Source organism: Protomyctophum parallelum, assembly GCF_964188405.1.
Source record: "Protomyctophum parallelum genome assembly, chromosome: 12".
NCBI lineage: Eukaryota > Metazoa > Chordata > Actinopteri > Myctophiformes > Myctophidae > Protomyctophum > Protomyctophum parallelum.
This window is the reverse complement of record NC_139712.1, coordinates 44,644,430-44,664,184: the sequence shown is the minus strand read 5'-3', so window position 1 is coordinate 44,664,184 and position 19,755 is coordinate 44,644,430. Positions and strand designations below refer to the sequence as shown.

General features: G+C 44.2%; 1 protein-coding gene across 2 annotated transcripts in view; it reads left to right on the top strand.

Moving 5' to 3' along the window:
• The window catches only part of LOC310868230 (rho guanine nucleotide exchange factor 4-like), a 41,249-nt gene that overhangs the window by 13,907 nt on the left and 7,587 nt on the right, over window positions 1-19,755 (top strand). For both annotated transcript variants that reach the window (XM_083778562.1, XM_083778561.1), the window contains exons 2-9: window positions 8,268-8,447; window positions 10,204-10,413; window positions 13,146-13,325; window positions 13,821-14,053; window positions 16,187-16,316; window positions 17,234-17,365; window positions 18,364-18,619; window positions 19,561-19,638. In XM_083778562.1, coding sequence (XP_083634688.1) covers window positions 8,322-8,447; window positions 10,204-10,413; window positions 13,146-13,325; window positions 13,821-14,053; window positions 16,187-16,316; window positions 17,234-17,365; window positions 18,364-18,619; window positions 19,561-19,638 — 1,345 coding nt within the window. In that variant the 5' untranslated portion in view covers window positions 8,268-8,321. The remainder of the gene's footprint in view (window positions 1-8,267; window positions 8,448-10,203; window positions 10,414-13,145; window positions 13,326-13,820; window positions 14,054-16,186; window positions 16,317-17,233; window positions 17,366-18,363; window positions 18,620-19,560; window positions 19,639-19,755) is intronic.

Below are 19,755 nucleotides of genomic sequence, written 5' to 3'. Positions count from 1 at the left end.
AATGTGTTTTACATATGTCGGCCTCCTGGTGGCGCTATAAAGAGCAGATGTGAAAAATTCCAGGCAAAGGTTTTTCCTTGGCCTCTAGGGAGTTGGCATACAAAGTTATCCACAGATCCGTGCAGTTAGAGGTAAAAACACTTTTCGGCCAGTTATAGCGCCACCTTGAGTCTGAGTTGAAATTGTTCATGTGGCATTTTGTCCTCGGCCTAGTGGGAATGTGGGTGCACAATTTCACGGAAATCACGCGATGTGTTCATGATTTGCAGCATTTTGTTTGAAACTGAGCACTCCTGTGAACTTTGGAAGCCAATCTTAACCAATCAGGATGGAGTGTGAGAAATCTGAAAGACCGGTTTCGTTGAATGGCTCTAGAGAGACTGTGTACCAATTTGCGTGATGTTTGGACAAAATCTGTAGGTGTACTGTGCAAAAACTTGTTTTGCACAAAGCGGCCTCCTGGTGGCGCTATAACAGGCCGTTCTGGAAAGTTTGGGGCAGAGGTTCATCGTTGGCATCCAGGGAGTGTGTGTGCAAAATTTGGCATCGACCGGGTTAACGGTGGCCGAGATTAGCTGCTCACGGACGGACGGACGGACGGACGGACGGACGGACACACGGACGGACGGAGTGCAAAACATACTCTCCCCACATGCCTTCGGCCTGGTGGAGAAAACTAGGAGCAAGGAAAAACAATACAAAAATATACAAGGAACCACGAGGAGCTAGAATACACTGACAACAATTTACGAACCAACAAAGAACTGAAAACACAAGGGCATACTTATAGACATGGGATAACTAGACACAGGTGAACAAAACTCAAAATCAAGACAGGGATTGGCTGGGGGACTAAGAGGACACAGGTGATTGGCTGGGGGACTAAGAGGACACAGGTGGAAAACAAAGACTGATCACAACACAGGTTATAGACAAGGCAGGTACAGAACTACAGGGGAAGACAGGATGGCACAAAACAATACTACAAAATAAAAGGTACGCAAGAAAACATAACATGTCACGGACCGTGACACACCGTGTGGCTGAGGAATGAATTGATCCATAATTCATACCATCTTTTTCTTTGAAACACGGTTCTGTCATATTATAGTGGCATCGTTTCAATTCCTCTTTTTAATCCGCCCTGATTATGACATAAAGCGAGAATAGCCGATGCAACATGTAGTGAGCTTGTAGAATAGTTCCTGCCCAGGAATAGAATAATAATAGAATGTCTGGAAATAGCAGGACATTTCTGGAAATCTTCGTCCATAATGACATTACCAACATAGCGACACCACGGATAAACGTAGTCCATTTTGTAGCATTTTCATATAATAGCCCATACCGCCCATGTACAGTATGTACATTACATTATACAATAGTGTGCGCGCATGCTGTACATTATGCACACATTACTGTGCGCATGCATTTTACAGTGGGGTCCTATAGGCCCTATATTGCCCGTGGTGCCATATGTCAGTGGAGGAAAAAGATACTAAAATGTTTTACTTAAGTATAAAAGTATGAATACTGGAATGTAGAAATAGCCTACTCTGTAACGTACAAGTAAAAGTCCGGCATTAAAAATGTACTTGAGTAAAAGTGAAAAGGCATTGGTATTGTATCAAAATGTACTTGAGTAAAAGTGAAAAAGCATTGGTATTGTATCAAAATGTACTTGAGTAAAAGTGAAAAAGCATTGGTATTGTATCAAAATGTACTTGAAGTAGCCTACCAAATGTAAAAGTACAGCGTGTAGTCGCAACGCATTGTGTCCTTAATATATATAAGGCTAGTGGTTAGTGTGTTTCGTAATAATAATCAAATCTACAAAGTAACTAGTAGTAGCTACAGTTTTCAAATAAATGTAGTGGAGCGAAAGTTCCGAGATGTATAGTGGAGTAGAAGTAAAAGCATTGCAAATTGGAAATACCCGAGTTTAAAGTGCAAATACCTCAACACGTTACTTCAGTACGGTGCTTGAGAAAATGCATACTAGACTGGGTTCCTTTCCACCGCTGGCCATATGTCAGCTGGGTGTTGTGAACAGGACCCTGGGGGCATCATACTCATGCTCCACACACAGCAGACGGTATGGCTGAACAACTCATCTGTGATGCAAGAGCCTCCTCCAGAGCTCAAGACCCCTTTATTTACTGCTCAGCTGCTCACGGCACAACACCCAGGGGAGAGGAGGAGGGGTCCAGCTGCTGCTGCTGCTGTGTGTGTGTGTGTGTGTGTGTGTGTGTGTGTGTGTGTGTGTGTGTGCCTGTGTGTGTGTGTGTGTGTGTGTGTGTGTGTGTGTGTGTGTGTGTGTGTGTGTGTGTACTACTATACGGTCCCCACGAGTATAGTAGGATTTGAGATTGCGAGGGCACTTTTCCCCCGTCAAGATACATGGTTCTGTGGTTAAAAGAACCACATCTGTGTGAACTGAGCGGTGCAACTGTGTGTGTGTGTGTGTGTGTGTGTGTATGTGTGTGTGTGTGTGTGCATGCGTAATGAATGAGACCCCAATCAATATCAGCTGCATGGGTTAATGGGTCGTGCTCAGCAGGGACGGATTAACCCCCATGAGGGCCCCTGGGCCGGTCATTTTTGCAGGGCCCCCATAGCGCAACATTTTGTGTTTTTCCGTGTTTTTATCATGTTTTTGACCTAAATTTAACTAAATCAATGGCCAATGAAGGGCCCCAGGAGCCCTTTTCAGGGCGTCAAACCTAGTGCTGCGCGGTCCAATTTCCCAGAAGGGCCCCTGAAATCCAAGGGCCCCTGGGCCACGGCCCCACTGGCCCAATGGCTAATTTGTCCCTGGTGCTCAGAGACATACTGTACATACATTCGGTGGAGCGGTTTGCACCAGCTCCACAGCGATAACACACAACGGAAAACAACCGGTTCACAAGAACACCTTGACGCGCTGTGCGCTTGCATACGTAGGTCGAGCTATTTCCAGCTCTTTTCAATCGTGAAATGTTGACTTCCTCACAAGTATAGCAATACAGACAGTACAATACAGTCATTTCTATACGAAGTCACACGCGTGTCCTGGTCGGCCCGGACGGTTTAGCCACAGTGTCTCATCAATGAGCAGTTGAGACGAAAAAAAACATCTAAGGGCAGGTTCACACTGAATCTGTTTAATTCAAACTGTTCCCCAGTGCCTGGTCATGGTTCGCATTGGCCTTGGTTCTTCCGCACCCGGGTACACTTCATTCAACTGTATCCAATGCTTTCACATTGCATCGATCTGTATCCGAGCACACTTCATTCAACTGTATCCAATGCTTTCACACTGCATCGATCTGTATCCGAGTACACTTCATTCAACTGTATCCAATGCTTTCACATTGCATCGATCTGTATCCGAGTACACTTCATTCAACTGTATCCAATGCTTTCACATTGCATCGATCTGTATCCGAGTACACTTCATTCAACTGTATCCAATGCTTTCACATTGCATCGATCTGTATCCGAGTACACTTCATTCAACTGTATCCAGTGCTTTCACATTGCATCGATCTGTATCCGAGTACACTTCATTCAACTGTATCCAATGCTTTCACATTGCATCGATCTGTATCCGAGTACACTTCATTCAACTGTATGATGACAGACAGACAGACAGACAGACAGACAGACAGACAGACAGACAGACAGACAGACAGACAGACTCTCTTATAAAGGGCTAGCCCATTGGGTTCCCACCATAAGAAGGTGGAGAGGAGAGGCAACACGACGTGACAGTGTTGCCTAGCAACAGGCCACCGTTGTCTCCCTCAACAGGGTGTCGGGTAGACCACAGCCAGTCACAGAATATTGCAGAAATAATGAAGAAAAACACATCAAAAATGCACTTTCATCTACTCAAAGGCAGTAGCATTGACACTCTGCATTTTCATTTAGTCTCTCTTCATTATTCAGACCGAATTCCCTTCCCACGGCAGCAGTTTTCTGGGATGGGTTGCGTTGGCAAAAGCGTCAGTCTTCTGCGATTGGTTCACACCAACCAATCAAAATGGTAGCAAAGCAGATGACATCGCCAGAACATGGTTTTTTTTTATGGATAGCTAGAAATGCTGATGTATGGAAAGACATCACAGCCTTAGTCCCTTATGTGCCAAAAACATTGCAGCTGTGCAGTGTTGCCATGTTTGCTTATTATAGTTGACTTTGGCCTTTTTTCCCTGTGAAGTTGCTTGTAAATATAATTGGTAGTTGTGGGTTGTGGGTTTTGGGGGCTAAAGTGTAGTTGCTTACTTGGGCTTGTTTCTAAAGTTTAGTTGCTTATTTGGGCTTGTTTCTAAAGTGTAGTTGCTTATTTGGGCTTGTTTCTAAAGTGCAGTTGCTTATTTGGGCTTGTTTCTAAAGTGTAGTTGCTTATTTGGGCTTGTTTCTAAAGTGTAGTTGCTTATTTGGGCTTGTTTCTAAAGTGTAGTTGCATATTTGGGCTTGTTTCTAAAGTGTAGTTGCTTATTTGGGCTTGTTTCTAAAGTGTAGTTGCTTATTTGGGCTTGTTTCTAAAGTGTAGTTGCATATTTGGGCTTGTTTCTAAAGTGTAGTTGCTTATTTGGGCTTGTTTCTAAAGTGTAGTTGCTTATTTGGGCTTGTTTCTAAAGTGTAGTTGCTTATTTGGGCTTGTTTCTAAAGTGTATTTGCTTATTTGGGCTTGTTTCTAAAGTATACAGTAGTTGCTTATATGGGCTTGTTTCCTAAATGTTGTTGAAACCAGGGGTTCTCAAACATTTTCATGTCAAGAACCAACAGATTATTATGCATTTTGCCAATCTGAATCTGGATCTTGTAAACCCCTCTTTGTAAATCTTGATATACAGTATAGTTTTGCTGTGGCCTCTATATTCACTTATTTTGGGCTTGTTTCCATAGACCTGGCTGCCCATTTCTCTCGCGAAATGTTGTGCTAAGGCGGGTACCAGTGAAGCAGTAGGCCTGCAGTGTTGTTTTTGGCAGCAAATTTTGATTTTAGTTTTAGTCATATAGTCTCTTGAATAGTTTCATTTAGTTTTAGTCACATTTTAGTGGTAGTCTAGTTTTAGTCGTCTAAATATCATAAGATTTTAGTCAACTAAATCTACAGGTGATTTAGTCGACTAAAATTTATTTTGGCGGGCCTTGATGCCGTCGTAATGACAGTTTTTACATTTGCTGAGAAATAGCCGATCTACAAGCTCACAACGCATCGCAGCGCGACACGTTGTGTGCTTGTAGATTTGCTATTTTCAGCATGCAACCCAGCCAGTGTAAAATTATCTCTTGTCCACTAGTCCCTTCCTAAAAATTTTGTCTGGTTTTTATTTGTTGATGAAATTGTCAGTATAATTAGTCTGAGTTCTAGTCATCATAGCTTAGTTTTCATTTAGTTTCCATTTCGTTTTTGTCAGTGGAAAAAGGACTTCGTCTTAGTTTTAGTCGACGAAAACAACACTGGCCTACAACAGGGTTTAGTGTGGGCTCTATAGAGCGTCGCAGTCCCGCCCCCTTTCATGACGACGCCAGGCCCAGGAAATAATTCCCAATGCATTTTTCCCCATAGACATTTCAAAAAGTATTCATTTAAAGACCTTTTAAGCGTCGTACGAATCCAACTCGAGTCGTGACGAATCATGACAACAAACACAATATTTTGGACCAAACAAATAATTACAAAGAAGAAAACAACAACAACGGCGCAAAATGTTTTGTTTGTTGTCATGATTTCTCACAACTTGAGTTGGCTTAAAAGGTCTTTAAATAAATACTTTATTGAAATGTCTATGAGGAAAATGAACGGGGAATCATTTCCTGGGCCCTGTTAGGGGGCGGGACTATACGAGGCGGAGCAGCAGCGTAGACTAGATAGACCAGAGCATGGTGATGCAGTACGATCGCTGCTGTTTGTTTACCACATGCTATGAAATATGACCACTGCAATGACTGCCTACATCGATAACATCTCTTTTCACCCTCTCTCTCTCTCGATCTCCCTCTGTCTCAAATTTTCAATAGAGGCTATGCGCCAGCCTGGCTAATAAGCCAGACTAATATCACACAACACTGTCGCGCCGGCAGGCAATTCTTTTTTTTGCCAACGGCTGATTCGGTCTGGCTTATTAGCCAGGCTATAGCTATGCGCATGCATAAAAAGTGTGTGGCAAATCGAGTGAGTGCCATGGCAATTTAATTTAATGTTTAATGCAATCAGGTTTTTCTGTTTGGATGGTCAAGGCCAGAAAGTAGTTTTTTGCCACTCAGTGGGCGTTCCCGCATAACTATCATCCCGGTATGATGATGATGCCACTCGCATACCACCCTTTGTCAAGTCCCGCCCGTGGTTGTGCCCCTCTTCGCACCCATTGGTTGCCCTTTCTCTCCATCCACTACCATTGAAATAACATGTTTTTCAGTTGCTTCGTATTCACATTCTGTGCAACTCAATTCTTGTTTTAGACTTGCTTTTCAAAAAGGAACATCACAGTCGCAGCATGGTGACACGGTCAGGGCATATCATTTTTTAGGTTTTTCCAAAAATGATGTTTTAGCAAATTCAACATTAACAAGGCGGAACCAGGGCGGAACAAGGCAGAAAGAGCCTGCTGGTTAGTCAGTCACCAAGTCTGACAAATGGCCAAATACATATTATAGGCTATCAATTTGGGGGTCCTTGGCATGAAAAGGTTTGAGAACTAAATTATTTAGAGGGCATTTGTAGAATGGGCCTCAGGCCTTAGGCTTATAGCCTTAATGGGTCATATGAAGACCTGGTTGAAGATGGCTAAAGTGCTCCTTTCTCTCCTCTCCCTCCTCTGCTCTCTCATCTAATGTTGTGACATATATGTATCTGTGTTGGGAGCCCCTCGAAAACGAGATGGTACATCTCAAGGGGTCTTTTTCCCAATAAAGAAACTTGAATCATCATCATGCTAACAGTCTTTCTCGCATCCCTAGATGCCTTCCATCCACCGTTGCCATGTCGGCTTATTATAAGTAACTTTGGGCTTGTTTTTCTTTTTAAGTCCGTTGTAAATATTGGGTGGTTGCGGTTTTTGGGGCTCGTTTCTAAAGTGCAGTTGCTTATTTGTGCCAGTGCTATAGTTTCCTAATGTTCCAACATTTGTCACTTTTTTCTCTCTCCGGGATTTTTGTTGAAAATAACCGATCAACAAGCTCACATGGCAACGTTGTGAACTTGCTATCGGTGTACCGTAGGAAGTGCTCATGCGGCGTTTCTCATGGGCTTCGTAGACCTGGCTGCTTGTTCCCCTCCCCCCTCCATCTTGGCTTGCTTACCTCACCATGGCATCAGCTCATTGATCTCTGTCAGGCTACACTCAGACTCGCGCCGGCTGGAAAGAGATCAATGCCTCGTCTCCAACAGAGGCGATGCTTATTAGCTTAGCGGTGTAATGACTCAATGATCTTATTTTTGCTCTGTGGATATCAAAGCTATACGGGCCTTCGTATGTCCATTTGCTGCTCCAGAGTCACCCCGTCGCTTCATGCATCAGGGCAGAGCTAACAATTGTAATTTGTATTGTATTTTATGTAAAAATAAAAAAAATAACTAAAATCATACATCATGCGGGTGGATATAAAATCTATCTTATCTATGAGATTATCTTATTTTGCAGCTGTGCCTATTTTAACCACTTAAGTTGCGTCCACACAGACAGACACAAAGACGCAGTCTACCATTCATTGTCAATGGAAGCCTGCAGCGTCATGACGAGGCAAAGACGCAATGATGCCATCTGCCCGTGCTATATTAATTAGCTTCACTTTACTCTTCACTGTATACTCACTGTACACCCTGCACCTTTAAAAACCTGCCCTTTGAATTCCTTCAGTGTGGTGTGCTGTAGCGTGTACCGTCACGGTCTTATATCCTTTACAATGACCAGATTCCCCAAAGTGCTGCCGCAGAGAGTCAGCACTGTAGCTATTACTGATTGAAGCACAGTGCAGTAATGTTTCATATACCCACAAAACCGCTAGACCGGCAGGCCTTCCCAAACATGCCAACATGGTGGGGAAAAAGCCAATTTACAATCTCTGTATTATTTTGAATGTGATGGTGTGTAATGTACTGTACACACTTGTCATTTATGTTTAAAAAAAACACACTTTCTGGTTAGGAAACGAGTGAAGCTGCAAGTATCTATTTTTCATGTCATTGGTCCGACCTCTCGTTAGTCAGACCATTACTATCACACTTGTAACCAACTAACCGCCGACCATATTTTCTATTCTCTTTCCGTCTCCAGCTGATCAGCGATGGCAGTGTGGTGTACGCCGAGGCGCTGTGGGACCACGTCACCATGGACGACCAGGAGCTGGGCTTCAAGGCGGGGGACGTCATCGAGGTAGTGGACGCCAGCAACAAGGAGTGGTGGTGGGGCCGCATCCTGGACAGCGAGGGCTGGTTCCCGGCCAGCTTCGTACGGGTGAGCGGCGCTAAAGCGGCGGTGGAAAGAGTACTCAAATGATTTACTTAGGTAAATGTATATCGGCCTGGGCCGTGGCTCAGCGGTCCAGGCACCTTGGCCTGGGCCGTGGCTCAGCGGTCCAGGCACCTTGGCCTGGGCCGTGGCTCAGCGGTCCAGGCACCTTGGCTGGTAATCCAGTCTGGCAGTGTGCCGCGGGTTCGACTCCCGATCCCGACGGCCTTTACTGCATGTCTTCCCCCCCCATCTCTCTCCCCATTTCCTGTCCGCATACTGTCTGTCCCTCCATAAAAAATATAAAATAAAGGTGAAAGCCACACTAAAAAAAACATTACAAAAATAAACGTATATCAATAATAGCCTAGTACAAATACTATGGAAAAAGTCCGTAATTCAAAATGTACGTAAAAACGTACGAAAAAGTAAGTATTGACATCAAAGGTAGAATGTACTCAGTATGCAGAAATGTCCCATTTCAAGTTATCAAAGGTATACAAACTTTTGAAAATAGACGTCTGCATAGCAGACGATGCGACGCATTGTGAGCTTGTATATCGGCTATTTTCAAATGGTCTAATGTTTTGTAATAATAATCAAAATCTATATAGTAATTACTAATTAGTAACTAACGTTTTATAATAATCGTAGTGGAGTAAAAGTACAATATAGTTGCCTCTGAGATGTAGTGGAGTAGAAGTAAAAGTATTGAAAATTGTACACACTGAAGAAGAAAGTGAAAAAATACCTAAGAATTCCTTTCTTCCTTTCTTTCTCTAACTCTCTCTCTCTCTCTCTCTCTCTCTCTCTCTCTCGTCTCTCTCTCTCTCTCTCTCTCTCTCAAACTCTCTCTCTCAAACTCTCTCTCTCTCTCTCTCTCTCTCAAACTCTCTCTCTCTCTCTCTCTCTCTCTCTCTCTCTCTCTCTCTCTCTCTCTCTCTCTCTCTCTCTCTCTCTCTCTCTCTCTCTCTCTCTCTCTCTCTCTCTCTCTCTCTCTCTCTCTCTCTCTCTCTCTCTCTCTCTCTCTCTCTCTCTCTCTCTCTGCTCTCTCTCTCTCTCTCTCTCTCTCTCTCTCTCTCTCTAACTCTCTCTCTCTCTCAAACTCTCTCTCTCTCTCTCTCTCTAACTCTCTCTCTCTCTCGTCTCTCTCTCTCTCTCTCTCTCTCTCTCTCTCTCTCTGGGGGAGCTGACAGAAACTCTTCGGCCACTTTGCACTTTAATAACCCTCATTGATTAACGGCGGCATGCAGCTGCTGTAATAATGGCAGAGAGTGGGAAATGTGAACGATTGGCCCGTTTCCCATTCCCTGCAAAAACAAACGCAGGTCTCATTGAAAATGAATTTCTATAAGGCACGTTCATCGCTGGCCCATTTGAAAGGACCTTATTTTGGGGCGGGAACCCCTTTTGGTGTTTTAAACATCATGTTATAATTTAGCTATTGAAAAATTAGCAGATCTACAAGCTCATAGCGCGCCACCGAGTGGCACGCTACGAGCTTGTATAGGTCTGCTATTTTGAAAAAGGATTTAACAGTGACAATTGACCCATTCTGACCGGGCACCCATTTTGGTGTTGGCATCATGTCATGCTTTAGCTATTGAAAAATAGCAGATCTACAAGCTCATATCGCGCCACCGAGTGGCGCGATACGAGCTTGTAGGTCTGCTATTTTTGAAAAAAAATCAAAGAACGACTGACATTTTTAGAATCTGATCTCGGGTCAGAATGGGTTAACAGTGTCTTCTGCCCTCCTCAGCTCCGCGTGAACCAGGACGAGCCCATGGAGGAGTACCTGGCCCAGCTGGAGGAGACGCAGGCGGGCGGGGAGGGCCAGGGCCAGGGCTTGGGCCGCCTGCTGCTGCTGGGCCCCGGCCTGCCCTGCAAGGAGCAGATGAGGACCAACGTCATCAACGAGATCATGAGCACGGAGCGGGACTACATCAAGCACCTCAAAGACATCTGTGAGGTGGGTTGGTTTGGTCCACTGACGCTGTGGCGAAAAAAGTTCGTTGACTCCATTCTGACCTGAGATCAGATTCTATAAACGTCTTCTACATCCTGACAGTTTTCTGATAAAGCTATGTTTCTATATGTCAGTCGTTCTTCGAATTTTCAAAAATAGCAGACCTACAAGCTCGTATCGCGCCACTCGGTGGCGCGATATGAGCTTGTAGATCTGCTATTTTTAAATAGCTAAAGCACGACACGATGCTAACACCAAAATGGGTTCCCGTTCAGAATGGGTTAACTGACGTTTCCTAAGACTAGGACTAAATCTATTGACGGTTTCGTCAACAAATACAAACTAGACAAAAAGGGTCGGGAGAGACTAGTGGAAAAGAGATCTGGTAGAACTAAAAGACTAAAAGTGAAAATAGCCAATCTACACATCACAACGCATTGCGCTGCGACACGTTGTGAGCTTGTCTTTGTTCGGGAAACACTGTCTAACACAACAACATAGAAATGGACAACCTAGACTAGAATACCTGTCCTCATTGCGCACGTCAGGCCTCCTGCATCATGAATACATTTAGAAGCAAACCTGTTTCCCTAAAGCCTCTTTAGCCTACACACACACACACCTGTCGACATGTGACAGTAGTAAAACCAGAGAAATGTGTGATGTGAGCAGGGGGGCAGTCAGCCAGATATTTCGTGAAGCCTCTTTTGAAATCGGGACTTCCTGAAAGTTCATATAATGGCCTGTTGTGGCGCTGGACTGGACCCAAAAAGCCCCATAGCTCCATAGAGGCCCATGTATTTTGGCCCAACTTCACCTAGACTGTATTACCTTAATAAACATGGTCATGAATACTTTCTGCTTCCAGTCACTAGTTTAAAGTCTCATTTCTAATGTCATAATATTCTTTTTGGAAAATTATGGTCCCATTTATAAAATAAATGACCATAAAGTCGCGTATGTTCTGAGGGGCGTGGCTACCGTTACAGTCTATGATCGGGATTCCCCTCCCACTCGAGTCAAAATAAAAACCAACGGAGAAGAAGGGGGGAAGTCCCGCCTCGTTGTCTGGGCCAGCCAATGGCCAGCTGGACCAGAACGGATCAAGAAAGATGGCGACTTACAGTGCATTAGAGTGCAAGGAATTTCAGGCTTAATTTTACGTTCATGTTAGACCCGGGGAACGCTTTGTCCATATTTTTTACAGTCTATGGATGTGAGTCGTGACTTTCATCTCATTTAAATATAAAAACTTTGAAATTAAACAAACATGTTTAGGCCTACTTCAGCATCAAATAAATTAAATTGCCATATATATTGCCATATACATGTATTTCTTTTATATATTTACACATTTACATTATACACATATTTTTCTTGACGGGGCTATAGTCCACTGTCTGTAAGCGTAACGAGGTATGTTCATTTTGCTCTCATACCCTAAACGCAGGGTTACATCAAGCAGTGACAGGGCTATAGTCCACTGTAAGCGTAATGTTCATTTTGCTCTCATACCCTAAACGCAGGGTTACATCAAGCAGTGACAGGGCTATAGTCCACTGTAAGCGTAATGTTCATTTTGCTCTCATACCCTAAACGCAGGGTTACATCAAGCAGTGACAGGGCTATAGTCCACTGTAAGCGTAATGTTCATTCTGCTCTCATGCCCTAAACGCAGGGTTACATCAAGCATATGTTCATGTTGCTCTCATGCCCTAAACGCAGGGTTACATCAAGCAGTGTAATGAGGTATGTTCATGTTGCTCTCATGCCCTAAACGCAGGGTTACATCAAGCAGTGTAATGAGGTATGTTCATTTTGCTCTCATACCCTAAACGCAGGGTTACATCAAGCAGTGTAATGAGGTATGTTCATGTTGCTCTCATACCCTAAACGCAGGGTTACATCAAGCAGTGTAATGAGGTATGTTCATTTTGCTCTCATATGAGGTATGTTCATTTTGCTCTCATACCCTAAACGCAGGGTTACATCAAGCAGTGTAATGAGGTATGTTCATTTTGCTCTCATACCCTAAACGCAGGGTTACATCAAGCAGTGTATAGTCCACTGTAAGCGTAATGAGGTATGTTCATGTTGCTCTCATACCCTAAACGCAGGGTAATGAGGTATGTTCAGGGCGTAATGAGGTATGTTCATTTTGCTCTCATACCCTAAACGCAGGGTAATGAGGTATGTTCAGGGCGTAATGAGGTATGTTCATTTTGCTCTCATACCCTAAACGCAGTGTAATGAGGTATGTTCATGTTGCTCTCATACCCTAAACGCAGGGTTACATCAAGCAGTGTAATGAGGTATGTTCAGGGCGTAATGAGGTATGTTCATGTTGCTCTCATGCCCTAAACACAGGGTTACATCAAGCAGTGTAATGAGGTATGTTCATGTTGCTCTCATGCCCTAAACACAGGGTTACATCAAGCAGTGTAATGAGGTATATTCATTCTGCTCTCATACCCTAAAAACGCAGGGTTACATCAAGCAGCGTAATGAGGTATGTTCATTTTGCTCTCATGCCCTAAACGCAGGGTAATGAGGTATGTTCAGGGCGTAATGAGGTATGTTCATGTTGCTCTCATACCCTAAACGCAGGGTAATGAGGTATGTTCAGGGTGTAATGAGGTATGTTCATGTTGCTCTCATACCCTAAACGCAGGGTAATGAGGTATGTTCAGGGTGTAATGAGGTATGTTCATGTTGCTCTCGTACCCTAAACACAGGGTTACATCAAGCAGTGTCGCAAGCGGACGGACATGTTCAACGAGGAGCAGCTCCGCACGGTCTTCGGCAACATCGAGGACATCTACCGCTTCCAGAGGAAGTTCCTCAAAGCTCTGGAGAAGAGGTTCAACAAAGAGCAGCCGCACCTCAGCGAGATCGGCTGCTGCTTCCTGGAACATGTGAGCATAAATATATACGTCTGAGCACCAAGTTCTTACAAGGATGATATTGCGGAACAACTGCCTTCACATTAAGGCAGTTTATATGTGCCGCAACGGCGGCAACGCGTAGGTGCATTTTAACCTTGCCATGCATGCATTACCCACTTTAAATTAAAGGCTTTTCATTTTTCTACAAGAGTGAGATCCCAGCCCATTATGGGGATGATCTTTACGTCATTTCCAGGACGTCTTCACCAGTTGAAATAATATAGCTTATTCTGGGCCAGATCTGACTAGTTATGATATGACTTGAGTGGATCTGGCCTCAATCGGACCCTCTCTGATTCATCCAGGGACCTGAATTTATGTTCTGACTAGTCTTGGTTTGACTTGATCTGGCCCCAATCGAGACGTCACTAATTTGTCCAGGCTGCTTGCTGGGAGGGCTTAAGTGGTTGAAACCCTTTGTCACTGACAGTCTGTCCCACCCCCCACCTCCCTCCGTCCATGCAGCAAACCGATTTCCAGATCTACTCGGAGTACTGCAACAACCACCCCAACGCCTGCGTCCAGCTCTCCAAGCACATGAAGGTCAACAAGTACGTGTTCTTCTTCGAGGCGTGCCGGCTGCTCCAGAAGATGATCGACATCTCGCTGGACGGCTTCCTGCTCACGCCGGTCCAGAAGATCTGCAAGTACCCGCTGCAGCTGGCCGAGCTGCTCAAATACACCAACCCGCAGCACAGGTGGGGACAGTTGACCACAACGAGTCCGACTGATTTCAGTCATTTTGGATTCCATAGAACAGTGGTTCCATAGAACAGTGGTTTTCAATCAGTGGTCCTTGAGTGGGGTCCAGGTGGTCCTCGTGCAGCTGTGAGCTGGTAACCGAATGGACCCTTGTTAGATATTTAACCCATTCTGACCTGAGATCAGATTCATACGAGCTTTCCACATGGACACACACTGGTCTGATGAACCCATTCTGACCTGAGATAAGATTCTAAAAATGTCAGTCGTTCTTCGATTTAAAAAAAAATAGCAGACCTACAAGCTCGTATCGCGCCACTCGGTGGCGCGATATGAGCTTGTAGATCTGCTATTTTTCAATAGCTAAAGCATAACATGATGCCGACACCAAAATGGGTGCCCGGTCAGAATGGGTTAACTCTTGAGAGTTAAATGATTGAGTTAAATGATTGTTAAACATCTGCATTACTTACTTTACAAGAAGTCTACATACAGTAATTGGGAGAATGTAGAAGAATTATTTTGATTAACGTTAAATGTCATCAAATGGTGGTCCGTTCCGTGGCTCAAATGATGAATAGATAATCGACCTTGACAGGAAAAGGGTTGAAATCCACTGCCATGGAAGTCAGCATGTCTTCTATGGAAACATGTTGTGCAGAGAAAGTAACCTGTTTGCAAGCTCTCAATGCGTCGCAGACGGGTATTCTTTTAAGATTAGAGTATTTAAAGTGGTCAAACTAGCAAATGATGTTCAGAAGCATCTTCCATAATGAACCTAATGGTCTGGGATATTTCATAAACGCAAAAGTTAAAGCCTTAAATCTTATTTCTAAAACGGGTAGTCCCAATACTTCATTCTGATTGGCTGGTTACCGTCACGTGACCGGTGTAAATTTCACCGATAACCCACTCCTTCAATCACTTTGTATCAAACTGCAGCCTTGTAGCTGAACTGGGGAAGGGGAGCGCTTGATTGCTTTACAAACACATGCCGTGCGGGCGTCTAAGCACCGCCCGGCTCATATGACTGTGAATGTGTGGCTCCAGGCAGCCCCGTAAATACTTCAAGCGCTATTCTCCCGTCACATAGGCTACTTGCGGAGCAAAACAAGGAAGTGTTTTGGCTCTGGGTCGCTCGCTCTGGTGGCACAAAGTGTAGATACTTTTGTGAATTTAACAGTTTTAATATTGCTATATGTTTGTAACCGTTTTAGAAAAGCAATAAGCCACTCGAGGCCCCAGCTTACCGGGTATTTTACACTGGCTGGTAGGTAGAAGACCCTCGGCTGCGCCTCGGGTCTGCCTACGCTCCCAGGCAGTGTAAAATACCCGGTAACCTGAGACCTCTCGTGGCTTATTGCTTAATTATTCGCCTGGTTGGCAGCATGTAGAACAGCAGGAACAATATCAGTAAAAAAAAAAAATTCCTCCATTGTTTTGTTACATTTTACATTCTGTTAATTGTTTAGAAACAGCGCTGTGGACGGCCTCCTTTCACACTGTTATTAGGAGTCAAAGATTTTCAGTCCTGAGATTTTATTTAGCTTTCATCCAGTCTGCAGTCTGCACAAAAAAGAAAAGAGAAAAGAAAGACTGCATTGACTTTTTGTTTTGATATGGTCAAACTATATAATAGAACTACTACTACTACGACCCAAAGTTCACTCACAACACTATTCTCCATGCAACCCATACCTGTGTTGGCTGTTGCTCTGTATTCCTACAATTCCCATGATTCATTTTGTTTCTGTAGTCAAGATCACGATGTCTTGATAAACAGTGAATCAGTGCAATGTCACTGCCAAAACACAAAAGTATGGGTTTTAGTTTACACATTTGCATAATTATTTTATACCAGTGGAGATTTATTTTATTTTATACCACACATGTAATGTGTAATGTGTAATGTGTAATGTGTGTGCACGAAGTGCTTGGTCTTTCAACTGACCATACTGTAGGTCTTGTATGATGAAAATGTCCTATGAACCACAAAATGAACTATCAACTATCAAAAAGGGATTTATCTTGAATCAACCTCTCTGCCGCCCATACGTAATCACATACCGCTCACTGACACCACCGCCTCGTGCTCTGTCCTCTGTCCTCTGTCCTCTGTGCTCTCTAAGGGATTACAAGGACGTGGAGGCCGCGCTCAACGCCATGAAGAACGTCGCGCGGCTCATCAACGAGAGGAAGCGGCGCCTGGAGAACATCGACAAGATCGCCCAGTGGCAGAGCGCCATCGAGGACTGGGAGGTAAGCGGCGTCGCCCAGTAATAGGGGTGGGCATTATTATGCAAAGTAACTGCGATTATCTCAAATAATTGTTTTTCTTCACCATTTTGGTGTTAGCATCATGTTATGCTTTATATCTATTGACAAATAGCAGATCTACAAGCTCATAGCGCGCCACCGAGTGGCGCGCTACGAGCTTGTAGGTCTGCTATTTTTGAAAAATCGAAGAACGACTGACTGAGTTTGTAGGGTTGGGCTACTACTATTCCTTTTTTTTAGCCTATGGGTTGCCAGATTGGGCTACTATACAGGCTACTACAGGTAATTAATGGTAGCTTGATCCTTTACCAGTCTCTCCCAGACTCCCTCGTTCCAACATACGGTCCACTAATTGTCCAGTCGGCTCTCACAGATCAAGCGTCTTGTCACAGTGAATGAAGACAAATGCCTTACATATAAGTCTGTGACAAGTTAAGATGTTTGTCCCCAGTATCGTCATCCAGACGTATAGGTACCAAGATGAAGAAGGGGTTAAGCCATAGAGTTAAAAAACAATATGAGAGCACCGGATCCCATCCCATCCACTTGCATGAAGTTGCTCAACCAGTGTACAGTATCCCTTTTCACCTCTTCTTCCGGGTTGGAAAAGTGATGGGCGTGCACGGTCATGAACGAAAGCTCTGCTGTGTCGCTCGTTCATGTGTCTGGCCGCAGCTGCAGTACCTGTGATCGGCCAGCGTGTCGATTTGGCTTCGATTAATTCCTCTCGGTTTCCGGGGTCTTGGGTTAAAACATGTATCTGCTGAGGTTAAGGTTATGTACCGTGTTAAGACAACTGTGTGTGTGTGTGTGTGTGTGTGTGTGTGTGTGTGTGTGTGTGTGTGCGTGCTCGTTGTGTGTGTGCGTGTGTCACCCTGCACCTTCACCCTCACCTTCAGGGTGAAGACGTGCTCAGTAAGAGCTCTGACCTTATCTTCTCCGGGGAGTTGACCAAGCTCTCCCAGCCTCAGGGCAAGAGTCAGCAGCGGATGTTCTTCCTCTTTGACCACCAGATGGTCTACTGCAAAAAGGTCAGTCCAAATGCTTCATATCCAGCGAGCCAGAGCGTTGGCCAAGTTTCATTCACGTTTTAAAATAATAACAGACCTTGCAAATTAATGCTTGTTTGTGTAACGTGGCACTTTATTATTACTGCGTTTGGTACTTTCACAAAAAGGAACCGAGGCAGTATTTGCATTTTGAAATGCAAGGGGGATAATGTTCCATAGCAGGTAATCTAAGCACTGCAGCTCACACGTATATGCAGCATACTGTATGATATCGATGCTGCATTCGTCTTGTGCAATATGTACAGTAGTTGGATATTTGTAAGTTACTGCAACTGTGTTACTTTTGTAACGCTGTCGCTGACATAGATAAATACATAAATAGTTTCATTTCCCTTGCATAGATACTGTAATGTTGAAACCTTGGAAAGGGGAAGGAAAGGCAGCCAGTAGTTAGTTAGAAGCTTCCGTCAGGCGTCCTGCAGCTCCTGCTCACCACAAAAGACAAAAAAACAACAGTGCAGCAAGCTCACTATGGGTTTCTTTTTTAATCTCCCATTGGCTTAGAGGATACGGCATCTCTAGGGCATCCCACAGCATCTCACCTTGAAAGTACAACATCCAAAGTTCCAAACATGTAATGCAGGGTTCCCCAATTAATTTTCCTCAAGGGCCATATTTTGACTAGCGTACCAGGCTGGGGGCCGAGTCTGCACGCGAGGTCGAGGTCTTGCCCTTGCCCTGAAAATTCATTTTCAGGGCAAGACCCCATTTGAAATGGATGCCCAGTTTGACATGCATAGGCTACTGACCCCCATTTAATGCCATTTATATCTGGGACCCTTAAAAATATATAATATATATATATATATTTTTGAAATTCTTTCATGGGCCACAAGGGGGCGCTCTGTGGGCCGCAAATGGCCCGCGGGCCGCCTATTGGGGAACCCTGTGTAATGTGTCCCAGGCAACATCTCCCCTGTAATGTATTGTGTGTGTGTGTGTGTGTGTGTGTGTGGCAGGACCTCCTGAGGCGGGACATGCTGTACTACAAAGGCCGCGTGGCCATGGACCAGATGGAGGTGGTGGACGTGGAGGACGGCAAGGAGCGGGACTTCAACGTGAGCGTGAAGAACGCCCTGAAGCTGCGCTGGCGGGCCACCGGCGGCGCCGACGAGGTGCACCTGCTGCTGTGCGCCAAGAAACCCGAGCAGAAGCAGCGCTGGCTCCGGGCCTTCTCCGACGAGAGGAGACAGGTGCAGCACGACCGCGAGACAGGTCAGTCATTAGTTACTGTATGTCACCAACGAATGGGCCCCGGCCGCACCGACCGTGGTTTAAATCGCGGATTCGCGGTAAATTTCACTTTCAAAAGAAAATTGGGTAATTTCATAGTCTATAGTCTATACTCAGGCTTTTGTGAGCACCCCAAACTGTTTTTAATTTGCTTGATTCAGTATTTAGATATTTGATGTTGATGAAGAACTGTGTTTGAAAAATTAACAAATCATCCCAGCGGTTTCACTCTTCTCACTTTTCGCTAGAAACAGCTAGACTGTATCAAATATGAGTGACTATACTATACTATACTATACTATACTATACTATACTATACTATACTATACTATACTATACTATACTATACTATACTATACTATACTATACTATACTATACTATACTATACTATACTATACTATACTATACTATACTACACTACACTACACTACACTACACTACACTACACTACACTACACTACACTACACTACACTACACTACACTACACTACACTACACTACACTACACTACACTACACTACACTACACTACACTACACTACACTACACTACACTACACTACACTACACTACACTACACTACACTACACTACACTACACTACACTACACTACACTACACTATAATATACTATGGTGATGCTTTGTAGGATTAGAGTATAATACACCAATGAAGGGTACAAGATTGGGATCTTAATGACACCTATTGTAAAATACTTTGTTTAACTGTGCCCCAGGGGTCCGTATTTGCCCCCCCCCCCCCCCCTGTTGTGTGTCTCATTGTGAGCTTGTATTAGTAGGTCTGCCGTCTTTACAGAATGCTTGCCCATTATGACATGCCCAGAATACGGTGCTCAAAGGCAGAACAATTAGAATGTTTTACTACATTAGCTGCGCTCTTGATTAATGTCTTGTTGTCATTTCAGGCTTCTCTCTCACTGAAGTCCAAAAGAAGCAGGCTATGGTGAACGCGTGCAAAAGACACCCTGCTGGGAAACCCAAAGGTACCTGCGCTTCCCAAACCTTTTCATGCCAAGGACCCCCAAATTGACACTAATTAGCCCCGCTAATTAAGGACCACTAGTTTGACATGCATTAGGCTACGGACACCCATTTAATGG